General features: G+C 40.6%; 1 protein-coding gene across 1 annotated transcript in view; it reads left to right on the top strand.

The window, feature by feature from the left end:
- AQR (aquarius intron-binding spliceosomal factor) overlaps window positions 1-19,392 on the top strand; it is a 56,239-nt gene extending 36,847 nt beyond the window's left edge. Inside the window, exons 22-32 of the mRNA XM_056851863.1 lie at window positions 118-253; window positions 1,426-1,635; window positions 3,047-3,184; window positions 4,622-4,693; window positions 5,237-5,424; window positions 9,684-9,855; window positions 10,511-10,681; window positions 13,536-13,621; window positions 15,945-16,119; window positions 16,310-16,423; window positions 19,087-19,392. Of these exons, the coding sequence (XP_056707841.1) occupies window positions 118-253; window positions 1,426-1,635; window positions 3,047-3,184; window positions 4,622-4,693; window positions 5,237-5,424; window positions 9,684-9,855; window positions 10,511-10,681; window positions 13,536-13,621; window positions 15,945-16,119; window positions 16,310-16,423; window positions 19,087-19,392 (1,768 nt within the window). The remainder of the gene's footprint in view (window positions 1-117; window positions 254-1,425; window positions 1,636-3,046; window positions 3,185-4,621; window positions 4,694-5,236; window positions 5,425-9,683; window positions 9,856-10,510; window positions 10,682-13,535; window positions 13,622-15,944; window positions 16,120-16,309; window positions 16,424-19,086) is intronic.
- Window positions 19,393-19,948: the final 556 nt, after the last annotated feature.

The following is a 19,948-nucleotide window of genomic DNA, read 5'->3' as shown; positions in this document are numbered from 1 at the left end:
ACCTACATCTAAAAAGCGCTGTTAATGTGAAATACGGCCACATCTAAAACCTGCTGCATTCCACCTCTCCCACAAAATAAGATGATTCTGTTCTCACTGTATTAACCTCTCCTGCAGGTATGGAAGAGTAAACTATGTTCTCGCCCGGAGGCTGGAACTTCTGCGAGAAGTTGGGCGACTGCAAGAGAGTTTGGGGGTGCCAGGAGATGTTTCCTATACTTGTGAAACAGCTGGCCACTTCTTCTTGTATCAAGTAAGAAAACAAATACTTTGAAAAGAACAGATGTGGCCACAGTATATTTCAGAAACATTCTGGGAGTCGGCACAAAGTTTTCAAAATTTGGGCTGAAGACCCAGTTATGTGCTTGTTTAAAAATGCCGTGGAACTTGAAGCTATAATTATGTTGTTTGTTTGGGGTGCTATTGTTTTAACTCTGTGTGTGATGAGTCATAATTAGACAGACCAGTGTTCTTGCTTTTGTGTGATTATTGGCAAGCGGTCTGAACTAGATTATCTTTTCGAGTTCTCTGCCTTGATTATATATTTCAGAGCAGTAACCCACCCTAATTTCTGAGACATACTTTTAAAAGGAAATAAAATATTCTACTTAACTGTTGGCAGAGATTCCTGGGTAATATTTTATACCTCTTATGCAAAATATTTGTTCCATAAATGCTTTTATGAAATGCATTAATTATAAAAGAAATAGAAATCTCTGTCCATAGTTTGAGATCCTAACAGCCCATTCCTGAAAGCCGCAGTAGCCGGGGACGGTGTGGCCACAGCACTGCCATGGCGCCTCCAATGAGGTTTTGCAGCCGCTGCGCAGGACAAAAAGGCTTATTTATGTTTTTTTTAAAAAATGGGGGGAAAGGCCCAGTAGCAAACAGCGATGCTGCGCCACCAAAAAAGGGGGTGTTCCCAGGCTAAAAGGGGTTAGGAAGCTGCCTAATGGCAGCTCCGCCCCAGAACACCTCCCAGGATGCCGACACGGGGTCTTGCGTTGGGAGAACAATGTGGGAGAACATTCCAGGAGGGCCAGCATACGTGCCCTTACGCCGGCGTCCATGTCAGTTTGCATGGCGCAAGTTGCGTGGACACCGATGTAGGGGTCACGCCGCCTCCTAAGACAATTCGCCCTCCCCCTTCAGGAATGCACTGAAAGAACCCAAAGTGCAATTGGATAGAGCTTCTATGTAGGCACAGTGGAAAATACCCCTTTCCCACTTTATCCCGTTACAACAAGCTGGATTCCATTCCAGAGATTCCCCTGACCTTCAGGAATTGGGGGCTGGAGGAGATACAGATGAAGAGGTGGAAAATCTCAGATGCACATGTGATATTCCGTTCATAGTCCACTGAATCATGCCCATAGTAATGACCAAAAGACGATGACATACTGATGTTGTGGTTCTTTTTTTCAGGTAATGTCCCGTTGGGAAGAATATATAAGCAAAGTGAAAGTTAAAGGTAGCAAGCCTCCTGATGTTGGTGATATCTCCAGCTTTTTTCCTTTTCACCAGTATTTTGCAAATGCCCCTCAGCCGATTTTTAAAGGCAGATCTTACAATGAAGACATGGAAATTGCTGAAGGGTGTTATAGACATATCAAGAAAATATTCACCCAGCTTGAGGTAAGGTCTCCAGGCCGTTGGAAATTGTCTTGATGTTTATTTTGTAACTTGATTTTAAAATGTGAGAAGCAGTTTTATTTATTTTAAAGCTGTATGCCTACCATTTGATCAGTTGATCTCCAGGCACTCTTCAGTAGATTAAAACGATGCAAGAAAGGTGATTCCAGATGGAACATGGTTGCTGAGGGTGGAGTGTCTGAGAGAAATGCTGGAAGCATGTGGTGTTGAAGCCTTTCCCCGGCTGTTTGGTATTCCTGCTGCTGTTGCACTGCCCTTAAGGGAGCTATACTGAGCCCATAAGAAAGCAGACGCTCCAGGAAGCATGCTGCTGAACACATCCGTGGCAACTGTCTCTAGAAGGTGGGGCTTCCCATCCAGGCCATCTGCAATAGGTACTACCAAACTATACATACCAAATTTGCTTGGGGTTCTTCAATTGGATCTTGTCAAGCTACTAATAAAAAGTATTCAGAGAACATATTTAAAGCAAGATGGGAAACTTATATGAAGAAAAATAGGTGTAGAAAAGCTTCAGGTGCATCTTCATGTACAAATTTTAAAGAAACTCACCATAAATGAGCCCAGTTGAGTGTTGTGGGGGTACACATTCTGACAGTTAACAGGGGAATTGTGAGAGCAAATGGAAGAAATGGAAAAAAAAAACAGCAGCAATAGCAAACCATGTATGTGCCAATTCCAAAATTAATTGTAGCATGTTTCTCTGATCAGGAGCAGGACATTGAAAGCCAAAACCTATAGAAAGCTAACAAGGTACAGCAAATCCTTGGAACGCTACTGTTGGTTTTCAAAGAGTTGGCAATTCATGTAGAAATGAATGGAGTAGAAAACACATGAGATTTAAAATTTCTTTATTATAAATCTACAAAACTGCAAAAATTCAGAAATTCTACACAATGGTTACAAAGTTCATTTGCATCCTCTATTATAAATTAAGCCTCAATGATACTATCAAATATCAAATTAACACTACCATTTTACATATATAGTTATTAAACCAAGTCCAGTGTCTCCTTTTTTGCTGATTCTGCATATCTATAGTTCAGGAGCCTCCATATCTACAGTTCAGTAGCATTCATAACTTCCAATTCTTTGCAGTTAACATTCTTGCAGCTACAAGTATATGTGAGACTAAATACCACATATTTTTAGGCATCTGGGCATCATTGTAGCCCCAGGAGACACATCAGTGGAATAATATCCATTGTCTACTTTGTATCATACTCCAGTACTATTTTTTAACAGAACTGCATGTGAGATTTTTATATGCACACCCCTGGATCTCAGCTAGAGTTTTTGGTCGTAAGTTGATACTACATTTATAAAGTTTCATTGTAAGTAAATCCTGCCCTGTTTCTCAGATCTGTAGATATCCCCTTTGTGTTTTCTGTAGGAATTCAGAGCATTTGAACTTCTTCGTAGTGGACTGGATAGATCCAAATACTTGCTGGTGAAAGAAGCAAAGATCATTGCAATGACTTGCACACATGCTGCTTTGAAACGGCGTGACCTTGTTGAGCTGGGTTTCAAGGTAATGCCACAGTGGGCAAAATGCTAATCTGAAAGATTTTCCTGCTTTAACTGTCCGTCATCTGCTGACCGGAGCTTAATGATGCCAGATATTTTTTCCAAAGTGGTTCTGTGCTTATGTTTGCCCTTCAGTGGTGATTGTAGCAAAATGGTTCTTATTTGAGGGTTCTGAAAATAACAGATCGTGAAAGCTATTTATTTGACACTTGTTTTCCACTTTTATCTTTGCTTAAAGTGGCTTATAGACAATTGGCATAAAACAATCATAAAAATAAAATGAGGGTATCTGAGCACTACAGCCCACATAAAGCCAGCATCATTACCTGCAATGAGCAGAAGTTCATGAGCTTAATCAAAAGCTCATGGAGTCTCACTCACAACTGAGCCAAAGGTTTCTTGAAATAAACTCGACTTGAGCATTTTATAAAACCTACCAGCGAAGGTGTGCCTTATAACTCCCCTGGAAGGCTATTCCCCAGGGTGGGTGCGGCCACAGAAAAGGCTGAAGGTTTTCAAAATCAGTGTCCCTCCTGAAAGGAAGATACGCCCCCAAAAAAGTTGCTCTTGGTTCTCCCAAAATGGATGGGCTGGTCTGTAGAAGGAGAGGTTTTCCTTTAAGTATTTGAAGGAATACATTTCTCTTTTAAACTAAGATGAAATACATTCCAGTGTCTGTTTCAGCTCTGTGCATATTGTGAGGTATAATCGCAGGCATGTAGTCTGAGAGCATCTTGGGCAACGGGCAGCCCATTCCTGAAGGGGGGGGGTAGATCTGCGGCAGCCGGGAGTGGCACAGCTGCGCCACCTCCTCCAAGGCTTCCTGGCTGCCACAGAGGGGGAAAAAACCTTTTAGAAATGTTTAACATTTTAAAAGGGAGGAAATGCCCCAAAGCGAGCAGCGAGGTTGTGCCACCAAAAAAGGTGGTGCAGCCCTGCCGCTGCTCAAGGGGGCGTTCCTGGGGCAAAAGGGCTGTGGCAGTTGCCTAAAGGCAGCGGCACCCCTGGGAACACCCACGCTGGTGCAGTCTTTCCCTTCCGGGAAAGCCTTGCCAGCGTGGCTGAGCTGGCGGGGGGGCTGGCAGTGCCCAGACACAGGTGTGTTTGCTCCCGTGATAAGGTGGCACCTACGCCGGTGCAGGGTCACGCCAGCTTCTAAGTAGTTTCAGCCCTCCCCTTCAGGAATGGGCTCAAAATGTCAACCATCAAAGAGAAATACCACAGATACAGCAACATCACTGCTGTCTATTTTCACACAAGTCAAGGTTAAGAATAAGAGCCAAATTTTGCATATTATTAGAACAAAAACAAATTATACAAACAGCAGTTTTGTTTTATTTAATAAATAATCAGTTGTTATTTGAATACTAATAAGTCCTTTAAAAAACAAAACTTCTGCTGTTTGATTATCTAATCTGCTTGTTTGTTTTTAATTTCCCAGTATGATAACATCTTAATGGAAGAGGCTGCTCAAATACTGGAAATTGAAACTTTTATCCCACTCCTCTTACAGGTGAAAGTACCTTTAGTTTGTGACTCTTTCGATTTATTTGCTTGTATTTATTGCACATTGGTTTTGTGAATAAAAATTGACAGAATAGTAAAGCACTAAAGTGGGTCCTAAGGATTATGAGCAGAGTTCTGCTTACAGCAAGGATCTTGCAATCGTTTATTTGTCACATCTGGGTTTAATTTATAGTTCGTGGTAAGAGTCTTTCTCTCTTGCTCTGTCCATGAGTCATAGGTCAAGGAAGGAGAGAACATTCCTTGCTTCTTAATACACAGTTGTTGCGGAAGGGGGGAAAAGATGGTTGTTAGAATGGGGTAGTAAGGCGCAGTCTCTTTAGAATATTATGTGGTTTTAAACCTTGCTCAGATTAAAAACATAGAATAAATCTGCAGTCATTTTTTAAGCTGTGAAAGGAATGCTTTCTCAGTGTCCATGCAAGGTTGTGAACTCAAGGTAATAAAATAGGTCAGTGATGCTTACAGCAGTGGCATGTTAATGTGGATGCTTCTCATTACAGTAATTTAATCCTATGATCTTTTTCAATAGAATCCACAGGATGGGTTCAGCCGACTGAAACGATGGATTATGATTGGGGACCATCATCAGTTGCCACCAGTCATTAAGAACATGGCATTCCAAAAATATTCCAACATGGAGCAGTCTCTTTTTACACGGTTTGTCCGTGTGGGAGTGCCGACTGTTGACCTGGATGCTCAAGGAAGAGCAAGAGCAAGGTAAGGCAAAAGGAAACGTGTCAAGAAAAATCAGAATTTCTAGATGTGATGCTTGAATGAAGGGGGAAAATTCCCTTCTAATGATTTATCCTGTTTTAAAGATTTACATATAGTGGGTTGATCAAGTGAGCCAGTTTGGTGTAGTGGTTAAGAGCCGTGATTTGGAGCAGTGGACCCTGATCTGGAGAACCAGGTTTGATTCCCCATTCCTCCACATAAGCAGCAGAGGCTAATCTGGTGAACTGGATTTGTTTCCCCACTCTTCCACATAAAGCCAGCTGGGTGACGTTGGGCTAGTCACATTCTCTCAGTCCCACCTAACTCACAGGGTGTTTGTTGTAGGGAGGAGAAGGGAAGGTGATTGTAAGCCGGTTTGATTCTTCCTTAAGTGATAGAGAAAGTTGGCATATAAAAACTAACTCTTCTCTTTCTATGAGAATTAACTATTCCTTGAACCGATTTTTTTTCTAGACCAGAAGTGGACTTGATCTGTATGTTGTCAAGTTCTTGATAGTTTTACATGTTTTTTTATGCTTATGTCAGGAATTACTTTGTTCATAATGAAACCCTTCTCATACTGTTACATATTCCAATAATATTGTGATAGCGCTTTGCAAAGAATGCTTGTAATGTTGAGGAACTAATTCAGGAGGTAAAATACACTTTTTCAGGTTCTGTGTTACTTATATCAGCTTGTCATGGTGAAGGAGAGGCATGCTGTGGATTCGTTTACTGACAAGAGATACTCTGTGGAATCAGCAAGGGCAGCTTGAGCATATTAGTGCATGTGAACCTAATCCCAAAAGTGAACTTTATGACAGTGCCGTGTATACCATATTTTTGAATCCATGTCTTTAAAGCCGTTCAGAAAATGGAAAGGAATGCTGTAATGGCCCACTCGGTCCCCAGATTGTTCACACTTAACATTCTCCGCTATGTTTCAAGAAATTCGCCAGTAAACCCCATCTTGGCTGCTTTCCTGTCCTTGCTGTGCCCTGCTGTTGCATTCAAAATGTTTTCTCTCGGCTTCCTTCTCTTTGCGGGACTCGTGTGGCCTCCCAGTTCCTCCAACATTCTACATTGCACATTCACATCATTGCCCTGCTGACTTCTCCTCTGTTTTTCTTAACGTGTTTCTTCTGTTATGTATTCGAGGGCATCCAAGGGATCGATGTGTCCAGAATCTGCATCCTCTTAGTGAAGCAGGCAGCCGGTACCTTCCTCAGTTGATACTCTGCCTAGCTACTGCTCTGTGTTGTTTGTAATGCCTTTCAGTATTTGTACCCCATTTCACAGTCATAGAGTTGGTTGGTGTGGGCTAGATATAAAATATCAAAGATACAAATTGCACAGTCTCATCGCTTTTTTATATCCAGCTATGTAAATAGATGATGGGAGTATCTCCAAAACATTAACCTTGTTTGACTCTTCAGTTTAAATTCCTTGAGCATGTTGTGGTCGTCCTTCTCATTAGAGCATTATTACTACAGTATATCGAGGCATGTTTGAAATACAGCTGTGAGGGGCAGTGGCCATTTAGGACACCTTGGGCAAGAATCTGGGCCAATAAGGTGCCAGCTGCTCAAAACAGAATGTAAAAAAAGCGACTACCTGGTCATCTTATTGCCAGATGTTAAAAAGCCCTGTTGCTTGACCTTTATTCCTTCACTGAAAGGTATTTTAAGGAGTGGTTCCAAAATTAGGTTAAAGGTATTAGTTATAGAGAATGAGGGGCATTCTTCTTCTGTGCTCTTATTTCCTTGCTTCCAACTACTTTTTTCCCTATTTTCTTGCTCAAGGGAAGAGATGGGTCACAATTACAAATCTAATTATATTTTCCCCTTTTCAACAATCAACTTTGACAAATTTCAACTTTGACAAATTTCAACAATCAGTGACAAATTTCTCCAATGCAATATGTTGCATTTAAATATGTGGCTAGAACCAGGACCTTTTACAAAAGCCAAGATGCTCAGACAACCCATATCTTAATGGTAGAAATCTCTTTTCAGGTAGAGAAAGGGAAGAATTGGAACAGCTTGAACCCAGGAAAGAAACATGTTTTTAATAGAGCACTGTGTGGCCCTGCAGCTGAAAACTCAGTGGCTAAGTCAAATTGCAGTTTCTTTACACTTACTTTTTGCCTGGGCAGAAAAATAGCTGAGTACAAATAGCAACATACATGGCCAGTGCCATCAATTATGATTAAAGCATGCACAGTAAAATGACCAGGTTTCCTTGCAATAAACCAGAAAGCAGTAATCAGATAAGATCAAGGCTATCTATGAGAGCAAGTTGGTGTAGTGGTCAGACTAGGATCTAGTCTGAGAGACTCAGGTGCGAATCCCATTCTGCCATGGAAGCTTGCTGGATGACTTTGGGCCAGTCACACACTGTCAGCATAACCTACCTGAGGGTTGTTGTTAGAATAAAATGGAGGAGAGGAAAATGATGTAAGCTGCATTAGGGAGAAAGGAAGAATATAAATGAAGTACATATTAAGTAGTTGTAGGGAGAAACCATAGGATTAGATCCCATGGAGGATTTCCATGAATGGAAGAGGGCTGTTTTTTACTTGCCCCCCCCCCACAAGCACCCTGCAATGGCCTGCTCAGTTGATTACTGGGGGGTCTCCCTTGACCCCCTTGAGCAGCAATTTGGGGATAATTTTAGGCTGCAGTTGGGAGAGAAGGCAAGGAAAGTCCACTCTGCTGACAGAATTCCTTTCTGCAAGCAGAAATGTTCTGTGGGATCCAAGCCAGTATTATAAATAGCTGTGATGTATGCTTGGATTCTTCAAGTATTTTGCTTAAATTCTACTGCAAAAGATTTTGGAGTGACCTTTAGATGTTTGTTTGAAGACCAAGCAAATCCATAAGTGAATTCGTCTAGAGAAAGGCCTGGGAAGTACGGGCAACAATTTAGGAGTTGGGACTCCTGCTGTTCTTACTGGTGAAAACCGTAAGGGTGACCTGAATCCTTTACTGACTTTAGTGGCAACTGGCAAGTCTAATTTTTTTTAATGATGTGGGGTTTTCTGTTTTTGCTAAGCTTTAACCATTTCTTTCTTGGATCAGGGTCAGAAAAACTGTGCATTCTTTGAAACCAAACGAGTACTGTTCCTGCCAAATATGGCATGTAGGAATCACAGAAAAAAGGAAATGTCCTTGCCCAGCTAAGGCTTGGACGTGGGATTTATACCGCTTTTGCAGCATTTTCTTGATTGACATCGTGTAGTGCTTGTACCTCCGCATTTCCTCTGCTTGCAAACTTTTCTACATACCCATCCTGATTTGCTCTGCACATTTCTAACTCTTGTTTCTGGGATAATTATTAATCTTCCTGCTCCATTTCTGTTTTGGGAGTCTGAGCCCCAAAGTATGTAAAAAGACAATGATATAAAAATTCCTAGGAGTTGGTGGTTGTGGAAAGTGGGTTTTGAATTGTTACATGGAAGAGTCAATTGAAGTGACTGTCAAGGTGACCTAGCACAGTGTGGGCTTGAGGCTGCTGTGTTAACCTCCTGTCACATTCCCCCCCAAAATGCCTACCAATCTTGGCTTGGCCATCTCTGAATCGGCTGTCATTTGTTGCTGCAGTCCCCTCAAGAATAGACTTCTGTGTGCAGCTATTAAATTTATTCGGCGATTCAGCAAGAACAGAATGTGGGACTAGTCTTTTAAGAGGGATGGCTTGTTAACAAGCTTACACCAGTGACTGGTAGAAGTCAAGGGCCTGGTTATTACTTGTGAAGTCTTAAACAGGTTGGTCCCTACATATTTGAAAATTATCATATCTCCTACCATGAAGATAGTTTCAGATGGGTAGCTGTGTTGGTATGCAGTAGAAGAGCAAGATTTCCAGGGTATGAGCTTTCACAAGTCAAAGCTTCCTTCCTCAGATATCTTGTTGGTCTTTAAAGTGTTACTAGACTTGAATCTTGCTCGTATTTCCTATCACAGTTCTTGTACGCCACTGAGTTTTTCTACCAGATGTGCCCTTCTGTTTGAACTCACAGTGACCAGTGATAAGAGGAAGGTTCATTTCCTCACCCCCGGCTGTTGTGATACCAGTAGGGTTATATTTTATAATGTTAATATGTGAGCTTGCTTTTTATTCGCCAGTTTGAGATACTAGATTGGTGAAAATCAAAAACCAAAATCAGTTTAATTAAATGAAGATATAAAGAACTAGTAATGGAACAAACTTACTTCAGAACCTTTCATTGATACTTATTTTCCATTGCATTTCCCATCAAGCTTGTGCAATCTCTACAACTGGCGTTACAAGAACTTGGGTAATTTGCCACATGTACAACTCTTGCCGGAATTCAGAACAGCAAATGCTGGTTTCCTGTATGATTTCCAGCTTATAAATGTCGAAGATTTCCATGGTGTAGGAGAATCTGAGCCTAACCCTTATTTCTATCAGGTAAGAAAAACAATATATATATTTTAAATCAAATTACTGCGTACATGTTTCAGAGTCTTAACTTTTAAGGACAGAATGCCAAACTTCATTTGGGTATAAAACGTTCGTATTTACAGTGTACAGAAAATTTTGGAGGTGGTGACTTAGTTCCAGTTCAGTGCTGTTTGAGTGGGAATGAGAGTGTTCTGAGAATATTCTCCAGCAGGCAGCTGTAATTCTGCTGACCTCTTTTGGCATTAAAACACCTAACAGCTTTCTCTGCCCTTGAGAGAAGGAGATCATTGCTTTTATAACTGTCTGGATCGAGACAGCACAGCCAATGACAGTTTCTTAACCTGCACTTTAGGAAATATTTTTGGTACAGTGAGCCAGCCAATGACAGTTTCTTAACCTGCACTTTAGGAAATGTTCAAATGACTTACTGAGGTGCGCGTGTATGTTAAACAAATGAATCAAGGCAAGAGTTCCAGACAACTTACACAGGTGGGTTTTGTTGAAGTCTGCACAGGTGTCATTGTTATTTTGCTCTTCAGGAGCAGAAAACCCAATTCGAAGATGCACGCACAGGAAGCTCTCCCATGGTGTTGTGGTCTAATGATAGTATATGACTATATCTTGATCATCATCAAATTGACATGTTTCTGAAACTTTGCAGAATCTTGGCGAGGCCGAATATGTTGTTGCTCTCTTCATGTACATGTGCCTGTTGGGTTACCCAGCAGAGAAGATCAGTATCTTGACCACATATAATGGACAAAAACACCTGATTCGAGATATTATTAATCAACGTTGTGGGAATAACCCCATGATTGGAAGACCAAACAAGGTAATACCTCAGACAATAATAAGATGCATGTATTTTTTAATGTATCTGACTATTTTAGGCAGTTTTATTGAGGTCTTTTTATTTTGGGGTGTTTTTTTTTTAATTTATCCCAGTGAGGAAAGTGGACTGCACCAGCGTGGTGTAGTAATTAGAGTGTCATACTAGGATTTGAGAGCCTCAAGTTTGAATCTCCACTCTGCCATGGCAGTTTGCTTGGTAACCTTGGGCCAGTAACACTCTGTCAGGCTAAGCAACCTCACAAGATGGTTGTTGGAAGGATAACATGGAGGAGGGGAGAACAATGCTGTAAACTGCTTTAGGTATCCATTGGGAAGAAAAGCTGGAATAAAGTAGATAAAGGAATAAAATACATGTGCTGATCAGCATTTAGGGGAAAGTTGATGTCTTTGCATATAGTTTGAATTAGCTTTGGCCTGTGGATTGAATGTAACTGCAACATTGTGAATAGTTAAGTTCACTTATTTTGTTTTTCACATGGTGAGGCTAAATCAGTAAAAGTTTCTAAATAGTGAATCCTTAATTAGAATTAGAAATTTGATTTATATAATTATATTTAGGAGCCCTGTGGCGCAGAGTAGTAAGCTGCAGAACTGCAGTCCAAGCTCTGCTCATGACCTGAGTTCGATCCCGACGGAAGTCGGTTTCAGGTAGCCGGCTCAAGGTTGACTCAGCCTTCCATCCTTCTGAGGTCGGTAAAATGAGTACCCAGCTTGCTGGGGGTAAAGGGAAGATGACTGGGGAAGGCTCTGGCAAACCACCCCATAAACAAAGTCTGCCTAGTAAACGTCGGGATGTGATGTCACCCCATGGGTCAGGTATGACCCGGTGCTTGCACAGGGGACCTTTACCTTTAATAATATTTAGACACCAGATTTCTATACAAGTACCTATTGAGGGGCTAATTCTCAAATCACACATAGTCACATTTTGAAGGGGAATACTAGAATTGTCCAAGCCATTTTCAAAAGAAAAAAGCCCTGAAGTAATAACAGCTAATTGCGTTGCTTAAGCTTTCCGGTTGGTTTCTTCTCCTATGCCTTGGTCCCTAGTGGATATTTTACAAGCAGTATGAATTAACTCTTGGAAAACAGTAACATTAATAGCTGCATTTCAGGAATCAAATTAACTGTGTGAGCAAGAACTGCAAAATGATATACAGCACTTCCTCAATTGTGTGCAGATTTTTTTGGGTGAAGTTATATTTGCAGAAAGGAAATAGAATATTGATACATCAGCTACACAGCTTTCAGAATGTTGAGACAATCAATATTAAGTGCACGTTTAACCATTTTAATAATATATAGGCATGCATTTATTTGGGGGCTTTTGACACATCTGTCTAATGCTCAGTCAGAATATACAGAGATGTCTTCAAAGAGTGGATTGTGGCTTTGCTTATATGGATTCTAATGTTAGTGAGTGAGACGCTCAAAACCTTGGCATTGATATTGTTACAAACTATCATATTACTGCCCTAACTGTACGTGGGTAACTGGTGCATACAAGTTTAGTTTAGGGAAGTTATAAAAGTACACGTGCATAAAGCACCATTAAGAGAATATATGGAGGCTTTAAGTCCTTAAATTTTCCATACATGGCAGTTGAATTGTGCCTGATGGCGATGACCCAGCCTGCTTTTTGTACAAGCCTCAAAGGCTACCAGGAGTGCACTGGGACATGCAATCTTATTCTTCCGAAAGAAACTCCTTTGTGCTACACCAGAGCACCCAGTGAAGTGAGGTACAAGTGAGGTATTTGGGGATGCACACACACAAACTCCCTTACTCACATGGAGTGCTTCGGATTGCATATAATGTGTTTGCTTTTATTTAGGCATTCCTGTAGCACTTTTTTCCCCAAAGAGAAATACAGAAAATTCCAAAATACAATTAAAACCACCAGTTTAAACAATACAATTTAAATCAACAAAACACATAAAGAAAACACAAACATATCCTGGTCTGCTGAGCTGGCTAATACAGGCCAAAGGCCAAGACTCCTTTGGCCCTTGCCTTTTGGCTCACTCCTGTGGCCACATTCAGACTGAGTACCTACAAGAAGAGGAAACACTAACTCAGCTCTGAGGGTGTCCAGCTGCTGCTAGCAAGCATCCAGGATTTCTCACTTGATGGTTTATGGTTCTCATGGGTTAAGGATTCTCATTTTCATCGAGTGACATTTTCATCATCGCCTAATCCTGTTTCTAAGGGAGTAAATCTTTAGCTCTGAAAGGCGAGTTTACTTTGACCAAACCCAAGTCTTACCCGTAAAGCCCTTGAGGTAGATCACAGTGGGTAGCCATGTTTGTCTGTAGCAGTAGAAAAGAGCAAGAGTCCAGTAGCACCTTAAAGACTAACACAATTTCTGGTAGGGTATGATCTTTCGTGAGTCACAGCTCACTTCTTCAGATACCCTTCAAAACCTGGAAGACGCATGCATTCTCTCACTGTATAAACTTTGCATTATTCTTCTGATCAGTAATTACTTGTGCTGCCACTCAGTTGTCAGAATGGACTCCATCCACTCTAGGCCTTTTCAGTAGTGGTCCCACATTTCAGTAGAGGTCAGGCATTTTGAACGCAGTTAGGAAAGCCCATTAGGCCCTTTGGGTGTGGGTGGGAGATTGAGTCTTATTAATTGGTGGCTGGTGTTTTATATACGAATGTTACAAGTCGTTTGGCTTTACATTTAAATCTGATTTGTTATTATCTGTGTTAGTTCTGATTTTATTGAGAGCTACCCTGGGCTCCCTTTTTGGGGAGGGAGTCAGAGTATAGCTAGTTGTAAAAGCTAAATAAAAATATTACATTAATGCCTTCCATCTTCCTGGTAGGTGACAACCGTCGATAGGTTTCAAGGTCAGCAAAATGATTACATCATCCTTTCGCTTGTACGAACTAAAGCAGTTGGACACTTGAGGTATGCAGTTAAATATCCCCAGGCATGATTCAGTCCTACTACAGGTATAGGACTCATAGGGGTGAATTTACCTAGAGTTTGGTAGATCCCTGTTTTCCCCTCACCCACTTGATGCCATCTTTCCATATTTGTATTCAACTCCCCACATCTACCCTGTGCTGGGCAAACGGGACTCTGCTGAAGTGTGCAGTAATCCTCCCCTTGCACTGCATCTGCAGTGGATCCGTTTCCAGATTTTAAAAGTGTATACAGGTTGAATATCCCTTATCAGAACAGCTTGGGACCAGAAGTGGTGTGTATTTTGGAATATTTTGGAATTTTTGCATATACATAATATATCTTGGACTGCCAAAAAAACAAATCAGTGGGTTATAGATCAAATCAAGCCTGAACTGACCCTAGAAGCTAAAATGATTAAACTGAGGCTATCGTATTTTGGTCACGTTATGAGACGACAAGAGTCACTGGAAAAGACAGTCATTCTAGGAAAAGTTGAGGGCAGCAGGAAAAGAGGAAGACCCAACAAGAGGTGGATTGACTCAATAAAAGAAGCCACAGCCTTCAATGTGCAAGATCTGAGCAAGGCTGTCAAAGATAGGACATTTTGGAGGACTTTCATTCATAGGGTCGCCATGAGTCGGAAGCGACTTGACGGCACTTAACACACACACACAATATATCTTGGGGATGGGTCCCAAGTCTAAACACAAAATTCATGTATGTTTTATATATACTTTATCCACATAGTCTAAATGTAATTTTAAACAATATTTTTAATAATTGTGTGTACATTGAACCATCAGTGGCACTGCTGAGGGCCTGTGAGTAATGCCTGCATGCTGGCTCAAAAGGTCCAGTTTTTGGATCAGTCCAGACATTGGATATCTGGATAAGGGATACTCAACCTTTAGTTTAATTATGCAGGGTTTCTTTTTTCATGAGCATATAAATACTCAAGCTTTTGGCTTAACTATGTAAATTCGGTATCATAGTGAAATAGCATAAGGTTGTACACTTCCATTCTGCTCAACCAAGGACAGTGGGCAAGGTATATCCTGTTCCCACCCTTGGCTGTGGTAAAATAATAATAATAATAATTATTATTATTATTATATTATTATTATTATTATTACTCTGCCCTTCCTGGCCAATGCATGTCTTTTAAAAAAAATCGAAACTTGATTCCACCCATGGATATTTAAGATAACCTAAAAGCCACTTTGTTTCTGATTAATTACCCCTGTATTTCCAGCTAAGGTTTAGTAGTGAGAGAGATTTAATTTGATCATTCTGAAACATGTGGGATAGAATACCAAGTTGAAATTGTGGAAGGATTGAAGTATTTGTGTGAGAGAGGTTTGTACCTAAAAGGGCTTTTCCTCCTGCACATGAGATGTAATGCTTCTGTGCAACTGCTCTTTAAATGCATAGGTCTGCTTCACATAATGACCAAGCATACATTTTTCCCCCTCTCTGATTATCTGTTGGGAAAGGCAGTCAGTATCTATTAGCATAAGTTTTTGGATCAGAGTGAGTAGTTACAACGGCAATATATCATCAGTGATTATTTTTGGAAGTGTATAGATGAGAGGCGCTAAAGTAGTTACACTCATTGTAGTCCCTTTGGCAAGTATTTCTAAAATACTTGCCACTTAACTATAAATAGTGACTTATATATTATGAACAATTATCACTGGTGCTGCATGCATCTGGTATTAACTCTTGCAGAGATGTCTGTTCATCCAGCATTTTGAGTACATGAATAATAGATAACCTGGATACATAGAACTAAGATTTATCAGTCCCCTCGTGTTTGCATGTGGGAACTTGGTGAGTGATTGGAATTGTCTAAAAGTAGAGGTCATGTGCAAGATTACATTCTTTTTTTCCTTCTCACTGTTTTTACAAATACTGTAAAAAACATGGTACTCAGTAGAGTTTCAAGGCCGGGATCATCTACTCCCAGCTTTCATTGTATAATAGACGGGGGTGGAGTTTTAGACATTTTTAGCAATTGAAAGCAAAGTGCTTCAAAGGTGTACCTAAATAAGAGCAATCTCTAATTTTAGGGCTTCTTAATGGTGTGCCAATATCTATCCCAGTGAGTTGGGCACTCCCTCCGTTTTTCATCTTCGTTTAAAAATATTCACTGTGCAGCGCAGTAACTTGCGTTTAAAGGCAAGAAGCGTGGCAGCTTTGATTATCTTAAAGACGTTTTCTGGTGTGCATGTGTCTGACTGGAAGATTGCCTTTCTGTTTGAAGATGTTGTACAGGTAAAGAAGACATTGTGCTTGGTTTTAACTGCCCGTTTACTTCTTGAAGGGACGTTCGGCGTTTGGTGGTTGCCATGTCAAGAGCCAGACTTGGACTCTATATATTTGCAAGAGTATCACTATTCCAGAACTGCTTTGAGCTGACTCCAGCTTTCAGCCAGCTCACTGCTCGACCTCTTCAACTGCATATAATTCCTACAGAGTATTTTCCAACAATGCGGCAGGTACGGATAGTTCTCTTGGGTTCCAAATATATAGTGCTGACTGTAATGTAATAACTGAAAATGAACTTCCCCCCCCTTTTTTTTTGCCTTTAAGGGTATAACTTTCATTTTGATTCTTTCTGTCTCAATGCAAAAGGACTCTTATTTTGGCTTTAGACCTCTCCTAATAATTACTGTTTCTTCCCTCCAGAATGGAGAACATCCATCTCACCAAGTTCATCTGATAAAGAATATGCCTCAGATGGCCAACTTTGTGTACAACATGTACATGCATATGATACAAAGTACACGCCAGTACAGACAGGTAATACTGAAAGTTGAGAGACTCCTATGTTAAAACCTGCTGTTTCCATAGGCGTCTGCTGTTAACTTCTGCGACCGATATGCTTTAGTGATTTTAAGGTTATGGGTTTTTTATTGTTGTATTTTATAATTAATTTTACTGTCATGGAATCCTTGACTGAGAGTTGGGATACAAATTTGTGAACTAATAATGCTGATGTTGACAATAGAGAAAATGTCCTGATCATCAGAGTTCATTAGCCACCCATACAAGGGATTAATTTGACTGGGGGTAATATTTTAAACGACTGGAAGCTGCTTCAAGCCCTGAAGTTTCCTGCGTAAAGAATAAAATATATCGATGCCTGAGATCATCATCTGACAGAACAAATTTTTTATTGGAACTAGCTTTAAAAATTGATCCTTTGGAGTACTTACTAGAAGAGGGTTGTTGATATGAATGGAGACTGCTGTAGTGAAATACTCTGAAAATCAGGCTGAGTAGTACTGTAGTCAGCATTAGCTAACATGAATTACTGGTAACCTTGTACATACATAATCCTTACTTTATTCCCCAAAAAACACTCTGTGTTCTCCAGAGCACTGTTCAGATGTTATTTTTAACATCCTATTAGCCCATTCTTACAAAAAAGGTTGAATGACAGTAATCATGCATGTATAAAAATTGTACCAGCTGCATCACAGAAGGAGCCCCAGTTTGTATCCGGCAGCATGAAATATATCTTCTTTTCCAAGGACAAAGAAATCCCTAATTTGAGAGATTCAGCTTTTCTGAATGTCTATAATTAATCTTCCAAAAAGACTGTTTTGGCCACATATTAGCAGATCCAAATGTAGTAATTTCAGAGTTTGTCATTCTCCCTGCTGGCTAGTGTACCATCAGATTTCTCCATGGCTCTCAGAAACATGAGTTAATAGTAAATCAAATTCAGTATATTATGTGCCAAGATTCTACCATGAAAGACAGCACCCTTAAAGCAACAAATGAAATAGTGTAAAGATTTATCTGCAGTACTGAGACTTCATGACTTACCACCAGCATAAGAGGGACTCCAGGAGTGTGGAAAGAAGCCATAAACAGTTGTATTTTATCAGGGAAGGTCATAAACTCTGTTCTCAAAATTGCCATTATTTTTTTCTTCACAGTTCATATACTATTTCATCCCACCCAGTATACTTGCTTGATTAAATCCGTTTCCTTTTCAGGAGTACTGTGTGTCTGCTCGTCCATAGCCAGCCTATTTGATTGCTACCATTCATGTGGGCATAAGTTACACATTGAAGAATTCTGTGTTAAAGCTACCATATAAACATACAGTAATGGCCTATACCCAACCATCCATGCATGGAGTGGAGAGTTTTCCTGCATTTCTGATCATTCCTGAAGACTCTTCTGACACCTGGAAAGATTATTTCAGAAGTCACGTAGGAAAACCAATGTGGGTTGGTGATTGAAGTGAAGAGGGCCAAGGAGGTGAAAATGTTCCTCCTCCCTCTTCTGCATGCTATGCTGAAGGGAAGGGACAATCCCCTTGTCTCTCCTCACTCCAGCCTCCCACCCTGCAGTGCTTTTCTTCCATGCAGGTCCTACAATCTCATTAATGATCTTTCCAGGGATCAGAAGGGGCGGCAGGAATGAAGGGGAACGTGGGGGGAAATCATAGACTCTTACAATCATAGAGTTGGAAGGGACCACCATGGTCATCTAGTCCAACCCACTGCACAATGCAGGAAATTCACAACTACCTCCCCACACACACACACACACACACACACACACACACACACACACACACACACACAGTGATCCCTACTCCATGGCCAGAAGATGGCCAAGATGCCCTCCCTCTTATGATCTTCCTAAGGTCATAGATTCCTCATTGCTGACAGATGGCCATCTAGCCTCTGCTTAAAAACCTCCGGGGAGGAGCGCTGACCACCTCCCAAGGAAGCCTGTTCCACTGAGGAACCACTCTAACTGTTAGAAAATTCTTCCTAATGTCTAGACAGAAATTCTTTTGATTTGAGTTCAACCCACTGGCTTTGGTCCGACCTTCTGGAGCAACAGAAAACAACTCAGCACCATCCTCTATATGACAGCCCTTCAAGTACTTGAAAATGGTTATCATATCCCCTCTCAGTTTTCTCCTCTTCGTTCTAAACATACCCCAGCTCCTTCAACCTTTCCTCATAGGACTTGGTCTCCAGACCCCTCGCCATCTTTGTTGCCCTCCTCTGGACACGTTCCAGCTTGTCTATATCCTTCTTAAATTGTGGTGCCCAAAACTGAACACAGTACTCTAGGTGAGATCTAACCAGTGCAGAATAAAGTGATACCATCACTTCGCATGATCTGGACACTATACTTCTGTTGATACAGCCCAAGATCAAATGCGCCTGCCATGCATGGATGGTTGGTTACAAGCCAATAACTGTCAGGTTTAAGCAATCTAGCCAGAAATGAAATTAAAAGAATTCCTAGGAAGCAAAATCTAATTTAGCAGGCAAGTATATTTGGTAGCTGGAAAATATGTAGAATTCGAACACACCTAAATTGTATTAAGTCCTGATGTAGTTTGCCTAACTTTTCCAAAATTCAAAACTTGTGTTTAAGGATGAAGAACAAATGCTTATCTATTTAATGTTTCCCCCTCCCCTCTGTAGCCGCATTTACTGCCACCTCCAGCACTTGTTGAAGAAAGTGAAATACTCCAGTCACAGGAAAGTATAATAGTTCCAAGTCAGGAAGATGAAATGGAAACTGAAGCTGAAACCAAAACCACACCTGTGGAGACTGCGGTAGAGAAAGTGTTGGATGAGAAAGAAAAGGTAGCAGAGGAAGAGGACGAGCCTCGGAAGATGCCTGAACATCCTGGAAGAGATAGTGATAGTGAAGACAGTGAACCAGAGGAGGACACTGAGAAGTCAACTTTACTGTGTCAAGCAAAGGCTGAAAAACAAATCAGTTAGGTGACTATAAAACAATGACCAGTGCTACATTTATCCACTAACTACTTTAGTGGGCCAGACCAATGTTAAATAGAAGTAAATGAAACTGAATTCTTGCAGTATCATTCTCTACCACACAGTAACAAATGAACCATTAACGCAGTTGTACTGAAGGATCACACACACAATTGCAGTGTACATTTTAATTTGTATTGTGCGTTTCAGTAAAGCATTTTTTTACAATGTGACTCCTTATTTTGCACTATAAACACTCAGAGTTTTTTTAGTCCAGATTCAATATGTTGATAGCTGTCACAACTGAAAAGAATTATCTTTTTCCCCCAGTTTTTCTCTTCTGTTGCACAAAAGGAAGGTGCCGTTGGCTGTTTGCTTTGGTTGCGTATGGTATGAGAAAAGTCAAATAAAAAATCTTCATCCTCTTTAATTTTCACTAATATTTTTGGTCCCAGTTTTAGCAGATACTGAAATACATGTTCAAGCCCTAGTCTTCATTAATAAGGAACAATGTTAAACTTATGTAGTAAACTTGTTTCTGGACTGTATCACTTAAGATTGC

Source organism: Euleptes europaea, chromosome 6 (genome assembly GCF_029931775.1).
Source record: "Euleptes europaea isolate rEulEur1 chromosome 6, rEulEur1.hap1, whole genome shotgun sequence".
NCBI lineage: Eukaryota > Metazoa > Chordata > Lepidosauria > Squamata > Sphaerodactylidae > Euleptes > Euleptes europaea.
This window is presented reverse-complemented; position numbering and strand designations above follow the sequence as displayed.